The following is a 20,893-nucleotide window of genomic DNA, read 5'->3' as shown; positions in this document are numbered from 1 at the left end:
GCCTGGCTTATTTCACTTAGCATAATACTCTCCAGTTCCATCCAGGCTATCCAGAACAGTAGTAGTTCCTTCTTTCTTTCTGCTGTATAGCATTCTGTTGTGTAAATGTACCACAGTTTTTTTATTTAGTCATTTACTGATGTGCACATAGTTTGCTTCCAATACTTGGCTATTGTAAATTGTGCTGCTATGAACATTGGGGTGCATAGGTTCTTTTGTATTGGCGTTTTGGTGTTCTCAGGGTATAGTCCCAGCAGGGGAATCGCTGGATCAAAAGGCAGTTCCATTTTCAGCTTTCTGAGGAAATTCCACACTGCTTTCCCCAGTGGCTGCACCAGTCTGCATTCCCACCAGATTGGACTAGGGTTCCCTTTTCTCCACAACCTCACCAGCACCTGTTGTTTGTTGATTTGTTTATGATGGCCATACTGTCCACTTTGCTATTGTGAAGCGGTATCTCATTGTAGTTTTAATTTGCATTTCTCTGACGGCTAGTGATAGTGAGCATTCTTTCATGCGTCTCTGGGACATCTGTATGTCCTCCTTGAAGAAGTGTATGTTCAGGCCCATTGCTCATTTTTTAATTTGGTTGTTTGTCTTCCTGGAGTGGAGTCGTGTGAGTTCCTTATATATTTTGGAGATCAAACCCATGTCTTAGGTATCATTGACAAATATATTTCCCCATATGGTTGGTTCCCTTTGCTGATGTTTTCTTTAGCCATGCAGATGCTTCTTATTTTGATGAAGGTCCATTTGTTTAATCTTTTCTTTATGTCCCTTGTTCTAGGGGACATATCAGTAAAAATATTGCTGCGTGGGATATCTGAGTTTCCTGCCTATGTTCTCCTCTAGGACTTTCATGGTGTCACGACTTGTATTTAAGTCTTTTATCCATCTTGAGTTTATTTTTTGTGTATGGTGTAAGTTGGTGGTGGAGCTTCATTTTTTTTTTTTTTTTGCATGTAGCTATACAGATCTCCCAACACCATTTGTTGAAGACGTTATTTTTACTTCATTTTATGCTTCTACCCCCTTTATTGAATATTAATTGATCATAGAGACGTGGGTTTATTTCTGAGCTCTCTATTCTGATCCACTGATCTATGTCTCTGTTCTTAGGCCAGCATCAGACTGTTTTGATTACTGTGGTCTTGTAATATAGTTTGATACCAGATATTGTGATCCCTCCTACATTGTTCTTTCTAAAAATTGCTGTGCTATTCAGGGTTGTTCATGGTTCCATATAAATTTTTGAAATGTTTGTTCTATATCTATGAAATACATAATTGGTATTTTAATTGCTTTGGGTAATATGTACATTTTGACGATGTTAATTCTTCCATTCCATGAGTACAGTATGGGCTTCAATTTATTTGTGACTTCCTTAATTTCTTCATCAGTGCTGTCTAGTTTTCTGAGTATACATCTTTTACCTCCTTGGTTGGATTTATATGCACTATTGATATAATTATTCTGCATACTCATACCTAGGATCCCCAACATTTTGTAAAGAAAGAGTGATTGCTTTCTCCAGTTCAGTGTTTCATCCACTGTGCTCTACATTATTAGAATAGCTGATCTGTTCCTAGAACTTCTCTTTTTAAATTTCACTGTTTGACTTTTTTTCAACCCACTATCATATGCTTTTGGTAATTGTCACTTTACAACTGGCTTTAAAATCTGACAGGGTAAGGGTACCATCATTACCTTTTTAAATAAATGTATTATATGGTATTATTGTCTAGTTATTCTTCCAGATAAATTTCACTATGAATTTGGCAAGTTCTATAAAGTATCCCACAGTGACTCTAATCAGTAGTGCATTGCATCTATTTATTCACTTAGGGAATATTGCAATCATTATTACACTTAGTCTTCCCAAATTGAAGCAGAATATAGTTATATGTTTATGCAGGTCTTTATTTATCCAATTAAGAGTTATAATTTTCCTTGAACAAGTTTTGTGTGCCTAGGATTAAATTAATACCCAAGTATTTAAATTGACTTTGTCATACTTTTGATAAATCCTTCCATACCTGTGAAGGTTGCCTTCTTATTAGGTGGCAAAACCTTCCTGAAAAGTGTATTCTTCCTAATGAAATTAAGTTCAACTCTAAATTATTCATTTTGTTTCATTCAATAAACACATAGGAAATGTGTACAGGATATTCCAGCTCTGTTCATGATGTGGCATGACAAAGGGAAGGAAGAGAGCCACTCTTAAGCTGAGAATTAAAAAAACCTGGGTTCCATATAAGTTTTTGAAATATTTGTTTTAGTTCACTGTATCATTGTTTAGTAAACAATATTTGTTTAGTGAACTGTATCATTGGAATCTTGATAGGAATTGCATTGAATCTATAGATTGCTTAAAAAAATATATATGGAACCACAAAAGGCCTCACATAGCAACAACGATCTTGAGAAAGAAGAACAATATTGGAGGAATCATACTATCTTATATCAAACTATACTATAAGGCCATAGTTATCAAAACAGCATGGTACTGGTGTAAAAACAGACACAAATATCAATGGAACAGAATACAGAGCCCATAAATAAACCTACAACTTTGTAGTCAATCAATATGCAACAGAGGAAGCAAGCACATACAGTGGGCTAAAGGAAATTTATTCAATAAATGGTGTGGGGAAAATTGGACAGATACGTGCATAAAAGTGAAACTAGACCACATTCTTATACCACACATAAGAATAAATTCAAAATGAATTAAAGACTTAAATGTTAGACCTGAAACCATAAAATATGTAGAAAACATAGGCAGCAAAATCTTGGACATTGCTCATACCAATATTTTATTGGATGTATCTCTCTGGGCAAGGGAAACAAGAGAAAAAAATGAACAAATGGGACTATATCAAACTAAAAAGTTTCTGCACGGCAAAGAAAATCACCAACAAAATATAAAGAAAACCCACAGAATGGGAGAACATATTCGCCAATACATCTGATAAGGGGTTAATATCTGAAATTTATGAGGAACTTAAAAAACTCAACACCAAAAAAACAAACAACCAAATTAAAATATAGGCAAAGGATGTGAATAGACACTCCTCCATAGAGGACATACAGATGGCCAACCTACATATGAAAAGATGCCCGATGTCAATAATTACCAGGGAAATGCAAATTAAAACCACAACGAGATATCTTACGCATGTCAGAATGGCTGTATCAATAAATTAACAAACAAGTGCTGGCGAGGCTATGGAGAAAAGGGAACCCTTTTGCACTGTTGGTGGGAATGCAGATTAGTGAAGTCACTGTGGAAAGCTGTATGGAGATGCCTCAAAAAATTAAAAATGGAGCGGGGGGCAAGGTGGCAGAAGAGTGAATGGAAGTCACTGACCTCCTCCCAGGACCAATCTGTAATTACAACTAAATTGTGGAGAAATAACCCAGAACAAACAAGTGAACAATGAGAGACAAGACTTATAACCTTGGACAGAGAAGAAGAATCAGCTTCAGCCCAACCTGACTGGTAATGAGTTTGGCAGAGACTTGAGAAGGCTGGCTGGGTACCCACAGGCAGCAATGCCAGAGGGATATTTAAAAGGCCAGTTGGATCCCCCTGAGATGAGTGGGGTCTAAACCATAAGCGGAGATCCCCAGCCTAAGGCACCAAAGCCCAAAAAGTACATAGATAACAGCCAGCTACAAAAAGCGGCAGGATTGCTCTCTGCCAGAGACAGGCAGTTGAAGATTCAAAGAGCTGTTTAAATGGCCAATGCATAAATTTTTATTTGCAGCCACTTACCCTGAGCTCTAGCAAAGGCAGGGACAGAGTGGGCTGGAGATGTCTGATGAGAGACTGTGGAATGAGGCTTTGTGGAGAGAACTAAGAGAAGAGCTGGTGGGATCCCGGTGCAGACTCATCCCCAATGAAGCAGCAGCCATATTTCTCAGGCAGACCACTCCCCTGAGGCACTGCAGCATAAGAGGAAACAATAGCCCCATTCCTAGGAGGGACTCTGCCCCCCACACTGTGGTGCCTCAGCCTAACTGCTGAGTGCGGAGTGGCTAGATTTACAAATGAAGGAGACAGCCACAAACAGTAGATTCCTGGAAGTCTTGAACAGACTGCCTAAGGTCAGACAGGGTCAACATCTGACATTAGCAGAGGAAAATATATTTGCCAATGATACCTAAGACATGGGTTTGATGTCCAAAATATATAAGGAACTCACAAGACTCTACTCCAGGGAGACAAACAATCCAATTAAAAAATGGGCAAAGGACCTGAATAGACACTTCTCTAAGGACATATACAGGGCTCAGAGACATGTGCAAGGATGCTCATCATTACTAGCCCTCAGAAAAATGCAAATTAAAACCACAGTGACATACCACTTCAAAATAGCTAAGTGGACAGTATGGCTATCATAAACAAGTCAACAAATAGCAGGTGCTGGTGAGGTTGTGGAGTAAAGGGGACCCCAGTACACTATTGGTGGTAAAACAGACTGGTGAAGCCATTGTGGAAAACAGTACAGGACATCCTTAAAAAACTGAAAATGGAACTGTCTTTTGATTCAGTGTGCCTACTGCTGAGATTATAGCCTAAGAATTCTTAACACCGGCCTTCTGGCCAAGATGGCGGCATAGGTCTACATAGGTGTCCACACTTTGCCTCCTGGCATAACCAAAGGAAGGACACCAACATATTTAAAAAAGAAGAATAACCAGAGCTGCCAGAGAATCAAACTGTAAGGAAGTGCATCAACCAGGGAGTTAAACAAGAAGCATTCATCCAGACCAGTAGGAGGGGCAGAGACAGGCAGCTGTGGTGGAGAGGATGCCAGCTCAGTAAAGCAGTGGCTAGAGGACCAGGACAGTCAGGTGGTGGCTGGCAGATGAGGCGGACCCACATTTGCATGTGCATAAACTGGAGAAACAGCTGAGGAGTGAGACAAACCATGCAATCCTGGGTTCCAGTGCGGGGGCAAAAAAAGACTCAAATCCTTTGGAGACAGCGTCACAGCTCAGCGACCTGGGTTGCCCTGCACTTGCGAATATCTAAGGCTCTGCCCCTTCTAATGTACAGGTGCACTGAGATAAAGAAATAGGGCTCAAATGAAATAACAGAGCAAAGCTCCAAAAATAGAACTAAACAATGAACAGATAGCCAAGTTATCAGATGCACAGTTCAAAAGACTGGTAATCTGGATACTCACTGAATTGGCTGAGTATGGTTGTAAAATGAAGGAAAGAGTGAAGGCAATGCAAAGTGAAATAAAGAAAAATATACAGGGAGCCAACAGTAAAAGGAAGGAAACCAGAACTCAAATCAGTAATTTGGAGTAGAAGGAAGAAGTAAACATTCAACCAGAACAGAATGAAGAAACAAGAATTCAAATAAATGAGGAGAGGCCTAGGAATCTCTAGGACAACTTTAAACAATTCAACATCCAAATCATAGGGGTGCCAGAAGGAGGAGAGGAAGAGCAAAAAACTGAAAACTTATTTGAACAAATAATGAAGGAGCACTTCCCCAATCTGATGAAGGAAATAGACTTCTAGGAGATCCAGGGAGCTCAGAGAGTCCCAAAGAAGTTGGGCCCAAGGAAGCACACACCAAGGTACATCATAATTAAGTTACCAAGATTAAAGATAAGGAGAGAATCTTAAAAGTAACAAGAGAAAAGGAGACAGTTACCTACAAAGGAGTTCCCATAATTCTATCAGCTGATTTCTCAAAAGAAACCTTGCAGGCAAGAAGGGGCTAGAAAGAAGTATTCAAAATCATGAAAAGCAAGGACCTACATCCAAGGTTACTCTATCCAGCAAAGCTATCATTTAGAATGGAAGGACAGATAAAGTACATCCCAGATAAGGTCAACTTAAAGGAGTTCATCTTCACCAAGCCCTTATTATATGAAATGTTAAAAGGACTTACCTAATAAAAAGAAGATCAAAAACTATAAACAGTAAAACAGAGGGGAGGGAGGGGGGCGAAATAGGAGAAAAGGTACAGGGAATAAGCAGCATAAATATTATGTACAAAATAGGCAGGGGGAGGTTAAGATTAATATAGGAAATGGAGAAGCCAAAGAACTTATATATACAACCCATGGACATGAACTAAGGGGACGGGTATTGTTGGGGGACAGGGCAGTGGAAGGGTGGAAGGGAATAAAGGGGAGAAAAAAATGGGACATCTGTAATAGCATAATCAATTAAATATATATAAATAAAAATATACAAAACCTTAAAAAACAAGTAAATAAAAATCTTTAAAAAAAAATAATTCTGAACACCAATTCAAAAGAAACTATGCACTGCAATGTTCATAGCAGCATTATTTACAATAGCCCAGTGCTGGAAATAGCCTAAGTTCCCATCAATAAATGAGCTGATCAAAAACTGTGGTGCATCTACACAATGGAATACTATGCAGCAGAAAGAAAGAAGGAACTCCTACCCTTTGTGACAGCATGGATGGATCTGGAGAGTGTCATGCTAAGTGAAAAAGCCAGGCAGTGAAAGAAAAACATGATATAATCTCATCTATAAGTGGGACTTAATAAACAAAACAAAGGAGAAAAATAGAACCAGAGGCATGGAAACAAGGAAGAGACTGATAGTGATCAAAGGGAATCGGGGAGGGAATAAGGGAGGAAAGAAAGTGGGGTCTAGTCAAGGAACATGTATAAAGGACCCATGGGCATGGACAACAGGGTAGGGATTGACTGTGGGAGCAGGGGTGGGTAGGGTAGGGGAGAGCAATGGGGGAAAAATTGAGACAACTATAACTGAACAATAAGAAAAAAAAAGAAATGTTAAAATGTGTGTATGTGGGGTGAGGCAGTGGAAACTCCATCAGGATTTCTCCTCTTAAATGTCATCTCTGCCCTTGACCTTTCCTAGGCCTTCTCCTCTTCCCTGAGTTCATAAACTGTCATCTGCAGTATTAATACTTCTTCCCTTTCCACTGACCTCTCCGTTTTGTTCTTAAATTTAAATCAGTTTCCCAAGTCTTGATCAAACCTTCATTCAAACCACCAGTTCTCATAGTTAGCTTTTCAAATCACAATTGTCTGGAAGGCTTGTTAAAATACAGATCACTGGGCAATATTCCAGTTTCTGAGTCAGTAGGTCTAAGATAGGCCTAAAAATGTGCATTTTCTGTTCTTAGATGAAACTTAGGTGGCTGGTCCTAGGGCCACAATCTGAGAACCACTAACTTAAACTCTATTGCCCCATTGCTATCCAATTTTCTTCTTCCTTCCCCTGGCCAACTTCTTATTCATTAAATGTTCATATAAACATTTTTAATGTTTAAATGTCTTTTTAAACATTTTTCTGTTGCCCTAGCTGGTGTGGCTCAGTGGATTGAGTGCCAGCCTGTGAACCAAAGGGTCACCAGTTTGATTTCCAGTCAGGTCACATGCCTGGATTGCAGGCTGGGTCCCCAGTGGAAGGCGCATAAGAGGCAACCACACATTGACGTTTCTCTCCTTCTCTCCTTCCCTTTCCCTCTCTCTAAAAATAAAAAAAAATCTTCTTTTAAAATATTTTTAAATCACACAGTAACACTAACACATAATCGATGTATTAAAATTAATGAAAAGAAACTGAAATCCTCCTACGTTGCTGAAGGAAATAAAAATGGTATACTGCCCTTGTTGGTGTGGCTCAGTTGGTTGGAGCATTGCCCCATAACTGAAAGGTTGCAGGTTCAATTCCCAGTCAGGGCAAATACCTAGGTTTCAGGTTTGGTCCCTCGTCCAGGCACATGATCCCTGGTCCGGGCACATGGGATCCCTGGTCCGGGTGCTTATGGGAGGCAACCAATCGATGCTTCTCTCTTGCATCAATGTTTTTCTCTTTCCCTTCCTCTTAAAAAGCAATGAAAAAATGTCCTCAGATGATGATTAAAAATTTTTTAAAAATGATATACATAGCCACTTTGAAAAACAGGCAGTTCCTCCAAAAGTCAATAGAATTACCATATGGCTCAGAAATTCCACTCCTAAGTATATTCCCAAGAGAACTGAAAACATATGTCCACATATAAACTTGAACACAAATGGTCATATCAGCATTATTCACAATCGCTAAAAAGTGAAAATGACCCAAATGTCCATTCATGGGTGAATGGATAAATAAGATGTGTTATATCCATACAGAAGAATATTATTTGGCAAGAAGAAGGAATGAAATAGTGATACATGCTACAACATGATGAACTGCTAAAGCATGCTAAGTGAAAGAAGCAAGATTAAAAAGCCCACATATTGTCTGATTCCATTTATATGAAATGTCCAGAATAGAGAAATCCATAGAGAGAGAAAATAGATCAGTGGGTGTCTGAAGTTGAAGGTGGGAATAAGGAATGACGGCAAGTAGACACAGACAACTTTTTAGGAAGATAGACATGTCTTAAAAACTGGATTGTGGTGATGATCGCACCACATTGTAAATTTACCAAAACTCATTGAATCGTGTACTTAAAACCAGTGAATTTATGATGTGTAATGCTGTGTGCACTTCTCCATTCACCTCCCTTACAGACTGTCATCCCATCTACTTTTTATGCCCATCACTTCACTAAGATTTTTTGAAGGTCACTTGTGATTCTAAACTGTCAAAGCCAGAAGAAGTCCTCTCATCCTCTGTGTTGTTGCACTGGCATACTTCCTCTTCTACCATTCCAGCTGCTTGCCCCTTTGGTTTACTTGCTAGTTCTTCTTCCTCATCCTACCTCATGCTGGGTGATGAACCAGTCTCCTTCAAAGTATTCATTTTTCTCCCTTGCTAACTTAAAATTCAACATATCTGAACTCAAACTTATCACCTCCACCAAACCAGCTCCCCTTCTCACTTGCCCTAGCTATGTCAATAACTTTCTCCAAGTCACCAGGTTTTGGAGTTATTTTTGACTTATCTCCTTTCTTTCCCAAATTCCAATCACCAAATTCTCTCTACTTTTCTCTCAAAAGGTTTCACATATTTGTGAGCAAATAATCTGAAAAGAACACGAGAAGCAATGCAAATGTTAAGTAAACATATAAAAAATTCAAACTAGAATAATCAAAGTAAGCAAATTAAAATTATAATGGGTACAGTTTGCATATATTGCATTAGGAAAAGAAAATTTTCTATGATGGCCAGATTTTGGTCAATTGGTATCCTCATAAATTGCCAGCAGCAGTGTAAACCACCTCCCAGCAAAGCAGTTTGGTGAAACAATAAGAATGTTCATATTCTTTCAACTAGTAATCTGAACTCTAATAATTGTTTTTAATGAGATCATTCAAAATGAGAAAAAGATTATAACTATACAAATTTTCTGCATCACTACTTTATAATAGCAAGAAATTGGAAACGATCTAATTATCCAACAATTTGGGAACGGCTAAGCAAATTAAAGCACATTAGGCTAGTTAAATATTATGCAGCCATTAAAATTTATAACTATGGAGGAAGCCTGTATAGCAATGTGAAAAACTGTTCACCAAATAATGCTTAGTGGGAGGAAAAAGAAGCAGGACAAACACAATCACATCTATATAGTTATTTAACCATGCCCAAAATATCTCTATACCTAAAGATAGAGGTTGGCAGAAAGATGAAAACATTCAGGGTGTTAGGGTGGTAGGACTAAGGCTACTTTTTCTTCTGTTTTTTATTTCCTGTAATATTATATTCATGATAGACAAACACTTTCCCCTGCATATTACACATATTTATCTATTTCTTCTACACCACCCCCACCTTCTCAATCCAGAGCCGCACTCTTTCATGCCTAGATCACCGCCCATAATTGGCCTCTCTTCAACCCATCTAGGCTACAAATGCTGCCAAGCTGTCTAAAGTGCTACATTTACCATGTCACTTACCTGATGGATAACCTTTAATTGCTTCCATGTTTGTGATCCTATCTAGTTTTTTTCAGACATTTCAAAAATTTATATGGAACCATAAATGACCCCAAATAGCCGCAGCAACTTTGAGAAAGAAACACAAAGTAGGAGGGATCACAATATCGGACATCAAACTCTACTACAAAGCCACTATACTCAAAACAATCTGGTACTGGCACAAGAACAGACCCATAGACCCGTGGAACAATAGAAAGCCCAGAAATAAGCCCAGGTCTCTATGGGCATCTAATATTTGACCAAGGGGGCAGAAACATAAAATGGAGCCATAATAGCCTCTTCAACATATGGTGTTGGGAGAGCTGGACGGCTACATGCAAAAAATTGAAATTGGATCATCAGCTGACACCATACACAAAAATAAACTCAAGATGGATAAAAGACTTAAATATAAGTCGCAACACCATCAAAGTCCTCGAGGAGAACATTGTCAGGAAACTCTCAGATATCCCACGCAGCCATTTTTTCACTGATATGTCTCCTAAAGCAAGGGACATAAAGGAAAGAATAAACAAGTGGGACCTCATCAAAATAAGAAGCTTCTGCACGGCTAAAGAAAACATCAGCAAAATGAAAAGGGAGCCAACCGTATGGGAAAATATATTCGCTAATGATACATCAGATAGAGGTTTGATCTCCACGATATATAAAGAACTCACTCAACTCCACTCCAAGAAGACAAACGATCCAATCAAAAAATGGGCAAAGGACCTGGGCAGATGCTCTTCTAAGGAGGAGATACAGAGGGCCCAGAGGCATTTTAAAGGATGCTCAGCGAAATGCAGATCAAAACCACCATGAGGTACCACCTCACACCAGTCAGAATGGCCATTATAAACAGATCCACAAACAACAGGTGCTGGCGAGGCTGTGGAGAAAAGGGAACCCTAGTCCACTGTTGGTGGGAATGCAGACTGGTGCAGCCACTGTGGAAAGCAGTGTGGAATTTCCTCAAAAAGCTGAAAATGGAACTGCCTTTTGATCCAGGGATTCCCCTGCTGGGACTATACTCTAAGAACACCAAAACGCCAATACGAAAGAACCTAAGCACCGCAATGTTCATAGCAGCACAATTTACAATAGCCAAGTGCTGGACGCAACCTAAATGCCCCTCAGTAGATGATTGGATCAGAAAATTATGTTACATATACACAATGGAATACTGCGCAGCAGAAAGAAAAAAAGAACTACTAAACTTCACGACAGCATGGATGGAACTAGAGAGCATTATGCTAAGCGAAATAAGCCAGGGGGCGAAAGACAAATGCCATATGATCTCACCTATAAGCGGAACCTAACCAACAATACAAAGATGGAAGGAAAATAAGACCAGCAACACTGAAAGGAAAAGAAATCAACAGAGTCAAGAGGGAAGGAGGGAGGGGCGGGGCAGGGAAAGGGAAGGGAAGGGGAAAGTCAAGGAACATACAGCAAGGACTCATGGACAAAACCAAAGGGGAAGAGCTGAGGGAGGGAAGGAGGGAGGGGGCAAGGGAAAGTGGTGGGGGGGGAGGCAGAGACAAATGTATTTAAAAAGTAAATAAATAAATTTTAAAAATAAAATAAAATAAAACATAATAAAAATAATTTAAATTTTTTCCCAATACCATTTATCCCCCTTATACCACCCTCCTCCCAACAATCACCACATTGTTATCCATGTCTAAGAGCCCTTTTTCCTTTTTGCTCAATCCCTCCACTCCTCCCCTCCCCTCTTAGCTGTCATCCTCTTTATAAGTCTGTCTCTCCTTTGCTTGTTAGTTCAGTTTGTTCACTAGATCCCACATATGAGTGATCCTATCTTGTTTTTAGGGCCTACCTATCCTTGCCCAATACTTTGCTATTTGCCCTTTTTCTATACCGTTGTTGCTCCTGCTCTTCTTCCCTTTCTTCTTCCTCCTCCTTCTCATTATTACAACTAATATTTAATGAGGGTTTACAGTGCTGGGTTTTGTTCTAAATGCTTTACATATATTAACTCATTTAATCCTCACAACAATCACATGAGGTAGATAAGAACACTGATGGGAAAGGGGGAGAAGGAGATAGAGAGAGATGGAGAAACTTGCCAAACTACAACAGCTGGAGAATGGAAGAAGCTGGATTTGAACCCAGGGAGACTGACTCCAAGGTCAGAACCCTTAACCATGGGGGCTTATTCCTCCCACACACCCCGCTTAGTCTTCCCTCTGATCCTTTCCTCCTGTAGATCCCAACCTTCAGTTTACTTACCCTCCAATGAACTTAAAGCACAATAACACTTACCATGTATTGGCCCCTTGCCATGTGCCAGGCATTTCTTGTTTAAACCATGTATTTAACACTTCATCCTATAGCAACTTGTCTGAACAAGCAACACCTGTGTTTAAATCCTGGCTTGTTCTGCCCTGGCCTGTGTGTTTCATTCAGTTGGAGCATGATTCTATACACGAAAAGGTTGTGGGTTCAATCCCCAGTCATGGCACATACCCAGGTACCGGGTTCGATTTCTGGTCAGGTGCCTACTGGAGGCAACCAAGCTCTGTCCCTGTATCTCCCTCTCTCTTGCTCTCTCCTGTCTTCTCTCTTCCTTTCCCCTCCTTCCTCCATCTCTAGAGTCAATAAAAATATCCTCAGGAGAGGATTAAAAAATAAAATAAAAATAATAAATTCTGGCTTGTCCCTTTAGTAGCTGTGAGATCTTCAGTAAATTACTTAGTTTGTCCGAATCTCAGATTCTTTATCTGAGTCAACAGTTCTCAAAGTGTGATCCCATCAGCATCACCTGGGGAGCTTGTTAGACATGCAGTCTGAGCCCCACTGCACACCTACTGAATCATAGTCACTGGGGTGAGATCTACCTATTTCTCTCTTTTAACGAGCCTTTCAGGTGTTTCTAATGCACACTCAAGTTTGAGAACTACCACCCTAGCTATAATAATACCTACCTGACAGAGTTTTGGGAACAATAAAACATAATATCTATAACTTAGCTGTGGTATCAGGTTGTTTTGCAAATGGTAATTTCTTATTACTACTACTTAACTTTGTGTGGGTTAGTCTTTCTTGCTCAAGGTGTGGGTGGGCAGGCATCTTGCTTCCTGATGCTCTTTATTATTTCCCTGCTCACCTACAAAAAGGCAGTACATACCCTAAGTTTTGAATAAAGTCTTCCTTCTTTACTGACTGGTTGGTAAGAGAACCATTTTTGGAGAAGCACTGTAGGGTAGTACAGCAGGTCCTTGAATAACATCACTTTGTTCAATGGTATTTTGTTATAAGATTGATAAGAAAAAATGATTCCCAGCCAGAGCCACTGTCTGTGTGGAGTTCTCCTGTTCTTCTCTGTAGATTTCCTACCACATCCCAAAGATGTGTATGTGTGAGTGCATCCTGAAGTGGAAAGGCATTCTGTTAAGGTTTGGGCCAACCTTGCTCCCTGAGCTGCCAGGATCGACTCCGGCCATCTGCAACCCTGGACTGAAATAGGTGAGTTAGGAAATAATTAATTTTTATTCATCTTTATTTCAATGTTTAATATTAGAATTGTTTTGGGTCTTCGATTAGAAATTTGGCAATGTTTTTGTGACCAGAAATATGCTGCAGAAACTTAATTCTTGTTTATATCAGTTAGCTTATGGTAAAATTGATTTCATTACATTGTTTCACTTAAATTTGCAACCTATTGATGATGTTAAGTGAGAACTTATTGTGGAGTGTCTCTGAAGTAAGACTGCTTGGATCTAGTCAACTTAATATCTGTGGGACTTTAGGCAAATTAATTTATCTGTGTTTGCTTCCGTTTCTCCTCTCAGGCAAATGGGGAGATTCATAGTACCCATCCCTTAAGGTTATAGTAATAAATAAATGTAAAGTGCTTTGAATGGTGCCCAGAGTAGAGCACTGTGCTCAAGAAATATTAATTAGCATTATTTTTGTGTCATTTCACCCACTCAATGGTAGAGACTCTGTTTCTTCATCTGGCAAGCAAATGAAAAATACCCCTGAGCAACTTCTCTGTGCTAGGCACATAGAGTAAGTCTATGACCAAGGTGTGGTCTCCTCTCTCAAAAGTTTCAGTCTAATATTGTGGAAAACTCTGCAGACCCACTAGACTGAAACAAGTTCTCCAAGGATATAATATAAGCTAGTTTACAGTGAGGAATCAAGACTAGCCATAAAATCCTATAGAATCCCCATCCAGGATAAGACTCCTCAGACATGATGCTGAGTGATCAGTTTGAAGGGTTTCTTTAGGGATCTTAATTGAAGCAGTTATGGTGGAAAATGAATGAACTTTGGGGCCAGACAAACCAGGGTCTGAATCCTGGTTCCATCAATTATACTAGGTGACCTCAGCTAAGTTATATAACCTCTCTGCACCTCATCTATAAAATAGGTAGTAAAAATGAACTATTGTGGAGACTAAACGAGATTATGGGTGTAAAAAGATCTAACCCAGTGACTGACCCTTTATATTGGTTTCCTCCTTTTTTCATTGCCAACCAGAAAACAAGTAGGTTTCCCAGACTTTGGAATCAAAAGCAAGCCAAAATTATTCCCAACTACACCACCAAATCATAGGAGACAATATAGACCCCCAGGCTCTTCTGGGGTCAGGAGACTCAGAATCTAGTCCTCTCCTTTTGTGTCCCCTCCCTAAGTGCCCCTATCGAGGCACAGCTAAGAGCTTTTTTCCCTATTCCTCCTTCATTCCTGGAATTTGAGTTAAAGAATCAATATAATTTAGGGGTGTCTTAAAATTAGGCCTGGAGAAGAACTGACTGTCAGAGTATATCAAGGGAATTTCACAAAAGAAAGGGTCCAGCCAGGCTGATAGAGAGCACCCCAGAGAAGGTAACTGTCACTCCTATGGTCACCTATGGCAGGTGGGCTCATCTCTGGGAAACATGAGTGCTGTGTGCCATGCTCTCCACATAACAGGAACAGATTTTCCATTATGGGCATTTTTTTTCCTTAAGGGCTTTGCCCAAGCAACTTTTTTTCCTCTAGCTCAAGCCATATATGCCATTTGTGAAAATGTCCAGCTTTCTCTTGGGGATTTTAACCTATTGTTAGCATAATCTGCCCTTGGACTTTTAGTGAGCAGACCTTAAGTTTTTAATAAGTCCTATAAAAAGAAAGGTGGCAGAACCCAAGAAATAAGTACCTCCAACAACTCTGAGGCAAAAGCACAACAGTAGCTAGATAGCCTTACCTCCTTTTTGCTCCCTCCAACTGCCCAATGGCCACTGGGAAGGCAGGCATAATTTATGCCTTCACATCTGTTTCATCATGGTCTGGTCCTACATGTTCTGGTGCCTGAGTAGGCCTGCCTCAGGCCTCTGAGATGATGGGCACAATGTACCACAATACTGCCTGACTACTCCATATTTTAAAATGTCCTAGCAATTAGTTTGGTCTGTAGCCCACTGCAGGGGGCAGACTGGATGACATCCATGGCATGAAGCCCTTGATGTAAATACCAAACCAGGTTCCCCAAAGAAAGCTGAACAAATGGAAGAGCTTACCGTTTCTATAGAAACTTCAGAGGTACCAAACACCCCAACACCCTGAGAAGCCACTTACCTTCCTGATTTGCTGGTCTTCCTGTTTCCTGTTGTTGGTTTCCACTTGTCCCCAGGAAATTCCTGCAAAGCAAAATTCTGATAAGTTAGGGAGCTCCGAGCAGTCAGGTATCTAGATGGCCTCAAAAATGTGAAGAGTCTAGGAACTTGTTCCCGGCCAGGTTCTCTAGCTGGTTCCTTCTACTCTCCCATGCAGGATAGAGAAATAGGTACATGGAGGCTGCCTTTCTGTCAGGAGGCCTAATGAGCTGCTGGGGGCATGCAGAACACTAAGAGAGCACTCAGGGACCTGGAAAGTGTACTCTAGAAACTCTGTTTTCCTCTGTTTCTCCACTCCCCCCCCCCAAAAAAAACATGTTAAAAACCAGTTTAGCACATTTGCTGTTTGTTTTGGCTGTTGCAAAGGAGGTCTTTTTGTTTATTCTGCCTGGTGAACCTGCTCTTTCCTTTTGACTCTTCCAACATAGAAAGCATCTTCTTGGAAGCCCTGACCCTTGAAGCGCCTTTGAGGCCTAAAGCTCCTGCTGCTGCAACCCTTTCCTAGAGTGAGGCAGATGGAGATCATGCATTCCAGCACACTACTGTACTACAGGGGCCTTTCCTACTCCCAGATCCATTGGCAGTGGCTGAGATGGGCTTATCCTTGGGGAGCCTGAGTGCTATGTGCCTTGTTCCCCATATTACAGGAGTAGATTCTTCACCCTGGGCATTATTTTTTTCCTTAAGGGCTTTGCCAAAGCAAGTATTTTCCCTCTTTATGTGTACCATTTATAAAAAATGTCCCTACATCCCTATTCTAGCTCCAAACCTAATGCAAACTTGCCTTTGACATTTTCCCCAGCTTTGCATTCAGCACTCTCTAGCAATGCATAGCTTAGCCCAATAAAAAGGCACAGTTGTTCTAAACCTCGCTGATCTTCCAAATTCCCTCTTTCTTCAATGCTATTATTGGACCCATTTAAAGTTTTATTACCTTTGTCCCAGTTAAATAACAAATTATTCTCTTTTGGGAGTAAGACATTTGGTGTCAGTCATACTGGCTAAGATACTTAATAACTGTTATTTGAGGGAAGTTGTGTCACCTTCCTTAACCTCATATTCTGATCTGGCAAATAAGGACTTTGCTATCTAGCCTTGCTGGGGTTCCAGTAGTGGAGATAAAATGGTATGTGCATAGAGAAGGCCTAGCACAGTGCTCAGCACATAGGAGGCTCTGGATGTCAGTTGCCAGGGAAAGGATGAGGTTTCTCAGCTTTTACAGAATCAGAGCAGTCCCTGTCTGTACCTACCATGTTAGAGCAGCTCTAACCACTTGTTAGATTTCAGACTCTGTGTTGACGCCCTTGTGAGATGTCCCTGCCCTCATATTTGTTCAGCTACAGTGGGAGCCAGGATTTCCTGTCTATGCCCTGTCTAGCCCTATGGGAAGTGCTCAGTAAATAGCAGGGGCCAAATCAAACAAAGTTGTATCCCAACTCTGAACCTCCTTCGCAGATTCCCAGTATCATATTACTTTTTTTCTCTTCTTGAGCTTAGGTTGCTGTAAATTGCCTGCACCCTTTGAACTGAAAAGGCAGTTACCCCATGGCTTATTGCAGATGATGACTGACTGTGGTGGGAACTTGCTGCCCTAAGGGAAAGTATATTGCTAAAAGGCATCCTGCCATGCTAGACAAAGCCTGGGCTTTGAAATCAGCTTATGCGGAGACACTGTAGCATAATTAGGAGCTTGGCCCTGAACCTAAACTACATGGATTCAAATCCCACACTTGCTATGTGACCTCAAGCAAAATACATAACTTCTCTTTATCTCATTTCCCCCAGCTATTTAATAGTGTGATTGTGATAATAACATTACCTATTTCTTGACTGCTTTAAGGACTGCATGAGTTGCTATATGTGAAGTGCCTAGAATAGTACCTGGTACAGAGTAGACACTCAAATGTTATTGTTCAAATCCTGGCTTTGCCATTTGCTAGATGTGTGACTCTTCTGAGCCTCGGTTTCCTCAGCTGTAAAATTGGGATCCTATTATAATATATCATGCAATTGTTAAATGAAATAATTTGATAATAAATGGAAAACTAACTAGTATGAAGTATGAGGGATATAAGTGTGTACTGGTTTTAGTTCTCTTAACAGCACTATACAGGAGCCAATTAGCTCTCCAACATCTTTCATGGGCCATAAGGAGAAGGATATCAGCCCTACTTCACACAGCCTTAGTCATATGGGCTGCAGAATCTTAATCCACACTACAAGTTTTCCTCATGTCTGGGGGTCGGGGTGTGTTCAGGTGGTAGGAGTAAGAATGGGCATAAAGTGGCTCTTAGATGGTCTTCCAAATGTCTGAAAGCCTAGTGTCTAAGCAAACCTGTTTAGCTAGACTAACAGGCATTAGGAACTGAACATGTCCCTCCCTCAGAGTGCATAAGAAAACCTTCATTGCTGCTGCCAACTGATGCAACCTGGAAATTTCACCTCCCTCTTTTATAGAGTTATTGGCCCTCAGGTGACACTTCTGCAGCCACCATCTCCTTAACCCCATGCCCCCACCCCGCTTCACTCCCCTTTTTCTATTGTCCGCTTTCAGGTCCTTCTTTCAGAAACTTTCTCAAGCTAAGCCAATCTCTACCTTTATTTTAAAAGATAATAACTCACACTTATAAAATGATTACGATCTGGCAGTCACTGTTCTAAATGCCTTACACATGTTTCATCATTTAATCCTCACAATGAACTTATGAAGTACATGTTGTTATTGCCTCCATTTTTAAGTGGGAAAGCTTAGGAATTTGAACCTAGGGAGTCTGATTCCAGCATCAGTGCCCTTACACAAATATTTTATATTTACTCTCCTCTCTTTTCAACATTTTACTATGAATATTTTCAAGTATACAGAAGAGTTGAACAAGTTTACAGTCAACACACATATATCCACCACCTAGATTCTACGATTAATATTTTACCATATTTATCTTATCACATATACTTCTATTCACTCCTTTATCTACCCACCAATCCATCTTAATTTCTTGATGCATTTCAAATTAAGTTACAAACAACTTTATCCCCATAAAAATGGAAAGCTTAAATGTAATGGACAAAGTCCTTGAAAGACAAACTACCAAAGCTCATTCAAGAAGAAATAGATAACCTAAATGACCCTATATCTATTAAATAAATTGAATTTTTAGTTAAAAAAAGTCTTTCCACAAAGAAAACTCCAGGCTTGGTAGGCTTCAGTGATGAATTCTATTCAACATTTAAGGAAGAAACAATACCAATTCTATACAAACTTCCTGAACACGGAGGAGGAAGGAATACCTTCCAGCTCATTTGGTAAGGCCAGCACCTGGATATGATAACCAGAAGAGGATATTACAAGATAACTACAGACTAAAACCCCTGATAAACATAGACACAAAAATCTTTAACAAACTATGAACAAATCCAATCTAGTAACACATAAAAAGGATAATGCGTCATGACAAAGTGGGTGATACTAGGCTGGTTCTTGTTTCAAAAATCAACCAGTGTAATTCACCATATCAGTAGACTAAAAAAGAAAAACTATATGATCATCTCAATATATACAGAAAAAACATTTGGAAAAAATTCAACATCCACTGCTGATAAAAGCTACAAATAAAAGGGAACATCCTCAACCTGATAAAGGGCATCTATTAAAAACCTACAGCTAACATCATACTTAATAGTGAAAGACAAGGAACAAAGCAACAATATCCACTCTCACCACTTCTATTAAACTTTGTATTTGAGGTCCTAGAAGGTACATTAAGGCACCTCTCTCCCCTAGAAAAGGCATACACAGTGGAAAGAAAAATTTGAAATTATTTCCATATTCAGGTGACATGATTGTCTATGTAGAAAATCTTTAAAAACCTATCAAAAAGCCACTAGAACCAATAAATTACTTTGAAAAGCTTATAGCATATAAGACCAATACAACAAAATTGAATTGTATTTCTATATAATAGCAACAAGGAATTTTAATTGTCATTAAAAAATACTATTTACAATAGCATCAAAATCATGAAATCTTTGGGATAAATATAACAAAATATGTACATTTGTATACTGAAAACTATAAAATAAGTTGGAGCATCAACAAACTTCAAAAACTTCAGCACACATATTAAATAAAGTTCCATATTTGTTTATAATATCATAAAGCAAAATTTACTTCTAGTGAAATGCACAAATATTAAGTGCGCATTTGTTGAGTTATGATGAGTGTATACACTTGTGCAACTCAAACTCATCAAGATATAGAATGTTATCATCACCCAACTAAGTTCCCTCTGCCCTATCCCAGTCAACCTCTGTGCCACCTCACATAGGCAGTCACTGTTTTGAATTATTTTTCCATAGAATAGTTGCTTTAGAACAGCCTAAGTGCCCATCAGTAGATGAATGAGTTTAAAAAAAATTGTGGTACACAATGGAATACTATGCAGCAGAAAGAAAGAAGGAATTCCTACCTTTTGCAACAGTATGGTTGGAACCATTATGCAAAGTGCAATAAGCCAGTCAAAGACAAAGACCACATGATCTCACTTATAAGAGGAATCTGCCCTAGCTGGTGTGGCTCAGTGCACTGAGCGCCGGCCTGCAAACCAAATGATCACTGGTTCGATTCTCAGTGTAGGGCACATGCCTGGGTTGCAGGCCAGGTCCCCAGTAGGGGGTGCACAAGATGCACCCACACACATTGACGTTTCTCTCCCTCTCTTTCTCCCTCCCTTCCCCTCTCTGAAAATAAATTAAAGAAAGAAAGAAAGGAAGGAAGGAAGAAAAGAAAGAAAGAAATAAGAAATCTAATGAACAAAATAAATAAGCAAAACAAGAGACATGGAAGCATGGAACAGAGTGACAGCTTCCTGGGGGAGGGGGAGGAGGATAATGGTGGAAAGAAGGGGAAGGGAATGGTCAAAAAACATGTATGAATGACCCATGGACATGGACAAGAGTGTGGGGGTTGACTGTGGGAGCAGGGGTGGGATGGGTAGAAGAGGGCAAAGGGGGAAAAATTGGCACAACTGAGTAGAATAAACAGGAATGATAATAAAAAAAGAACTTTATATAAAAGGAATAGTAGAGTACGTACTCTTTTGTGTAAGGCTTCTTTCACCCCCTAAGTTTCCTTTATTCAAAGAATATGCATCGAGCAATTTCATACACTGAGTCATTCAGAAGCGTCTGCCTATGCAACAACAGTTCAACACAGAAACTGACTTCTGGTTTGAATGCACCAGCCAAAACGTGGCACTAAGAAAGCCATGGAGAAGGAATCTGGCAGTGAGCTGGTAAGGATCTAGGGGGTCCTCCCAGAAGTACTCTGGGAGATGGTGGTGGCTTATGTTAGGGTGGTAGGTCATAACCAGGTATAGCAACAGC

At 39.9% G+C, this 20,893-nt stretch overlaps 1 protein-coding gene across 1 annotated transcript in view; it reads right to left on the bottom strand.

Annotated features, from left to right (window-relative positions):
- SHROOM4 (shroom family member 4) overlaps window positions 1-20,893 on the bottom strand; it is a 153,196-nt gene that overhangs the window by 26,289 nt on the left and 106,014 nt on the right. The window contains exon 7 of the mRNA XM_054566313.1: window positions 15,474-15,535. Coding sequence (XP_054422288.1) covers window positions 15,474-15,535 — 62 coding nt within the window. The remainder of the gene's footprint in view (window positions 1-15,473; window positions 15,536-20,893) is intronic.

The sequence above is a fragment of the Pteronotus mesoamericanus genome, unplaced genomic scaffold (genome assembly GCF_021234165.1).
Source record: "Pteronotus mesoamericanus isolate MK-2021 breed Mesoamerican mustached bat unplaced genomic scaffold, CSHL_Meso_final contig_173, whole genome shotgun sequence".
Classification (NCBI taxonomy): domain Eukaryota; kingdom Metazoa; phylum Chordata; class Mammalia; order Chiroptera; family Mormoopidae; genus Pteronotus; species Pteronotus mesoamericanus.
The sequence above is the reverse complement of the archived record's forward strand: the minus strand, read 5'-3'. Positions and strand labels throughout refer to the sequence as shown.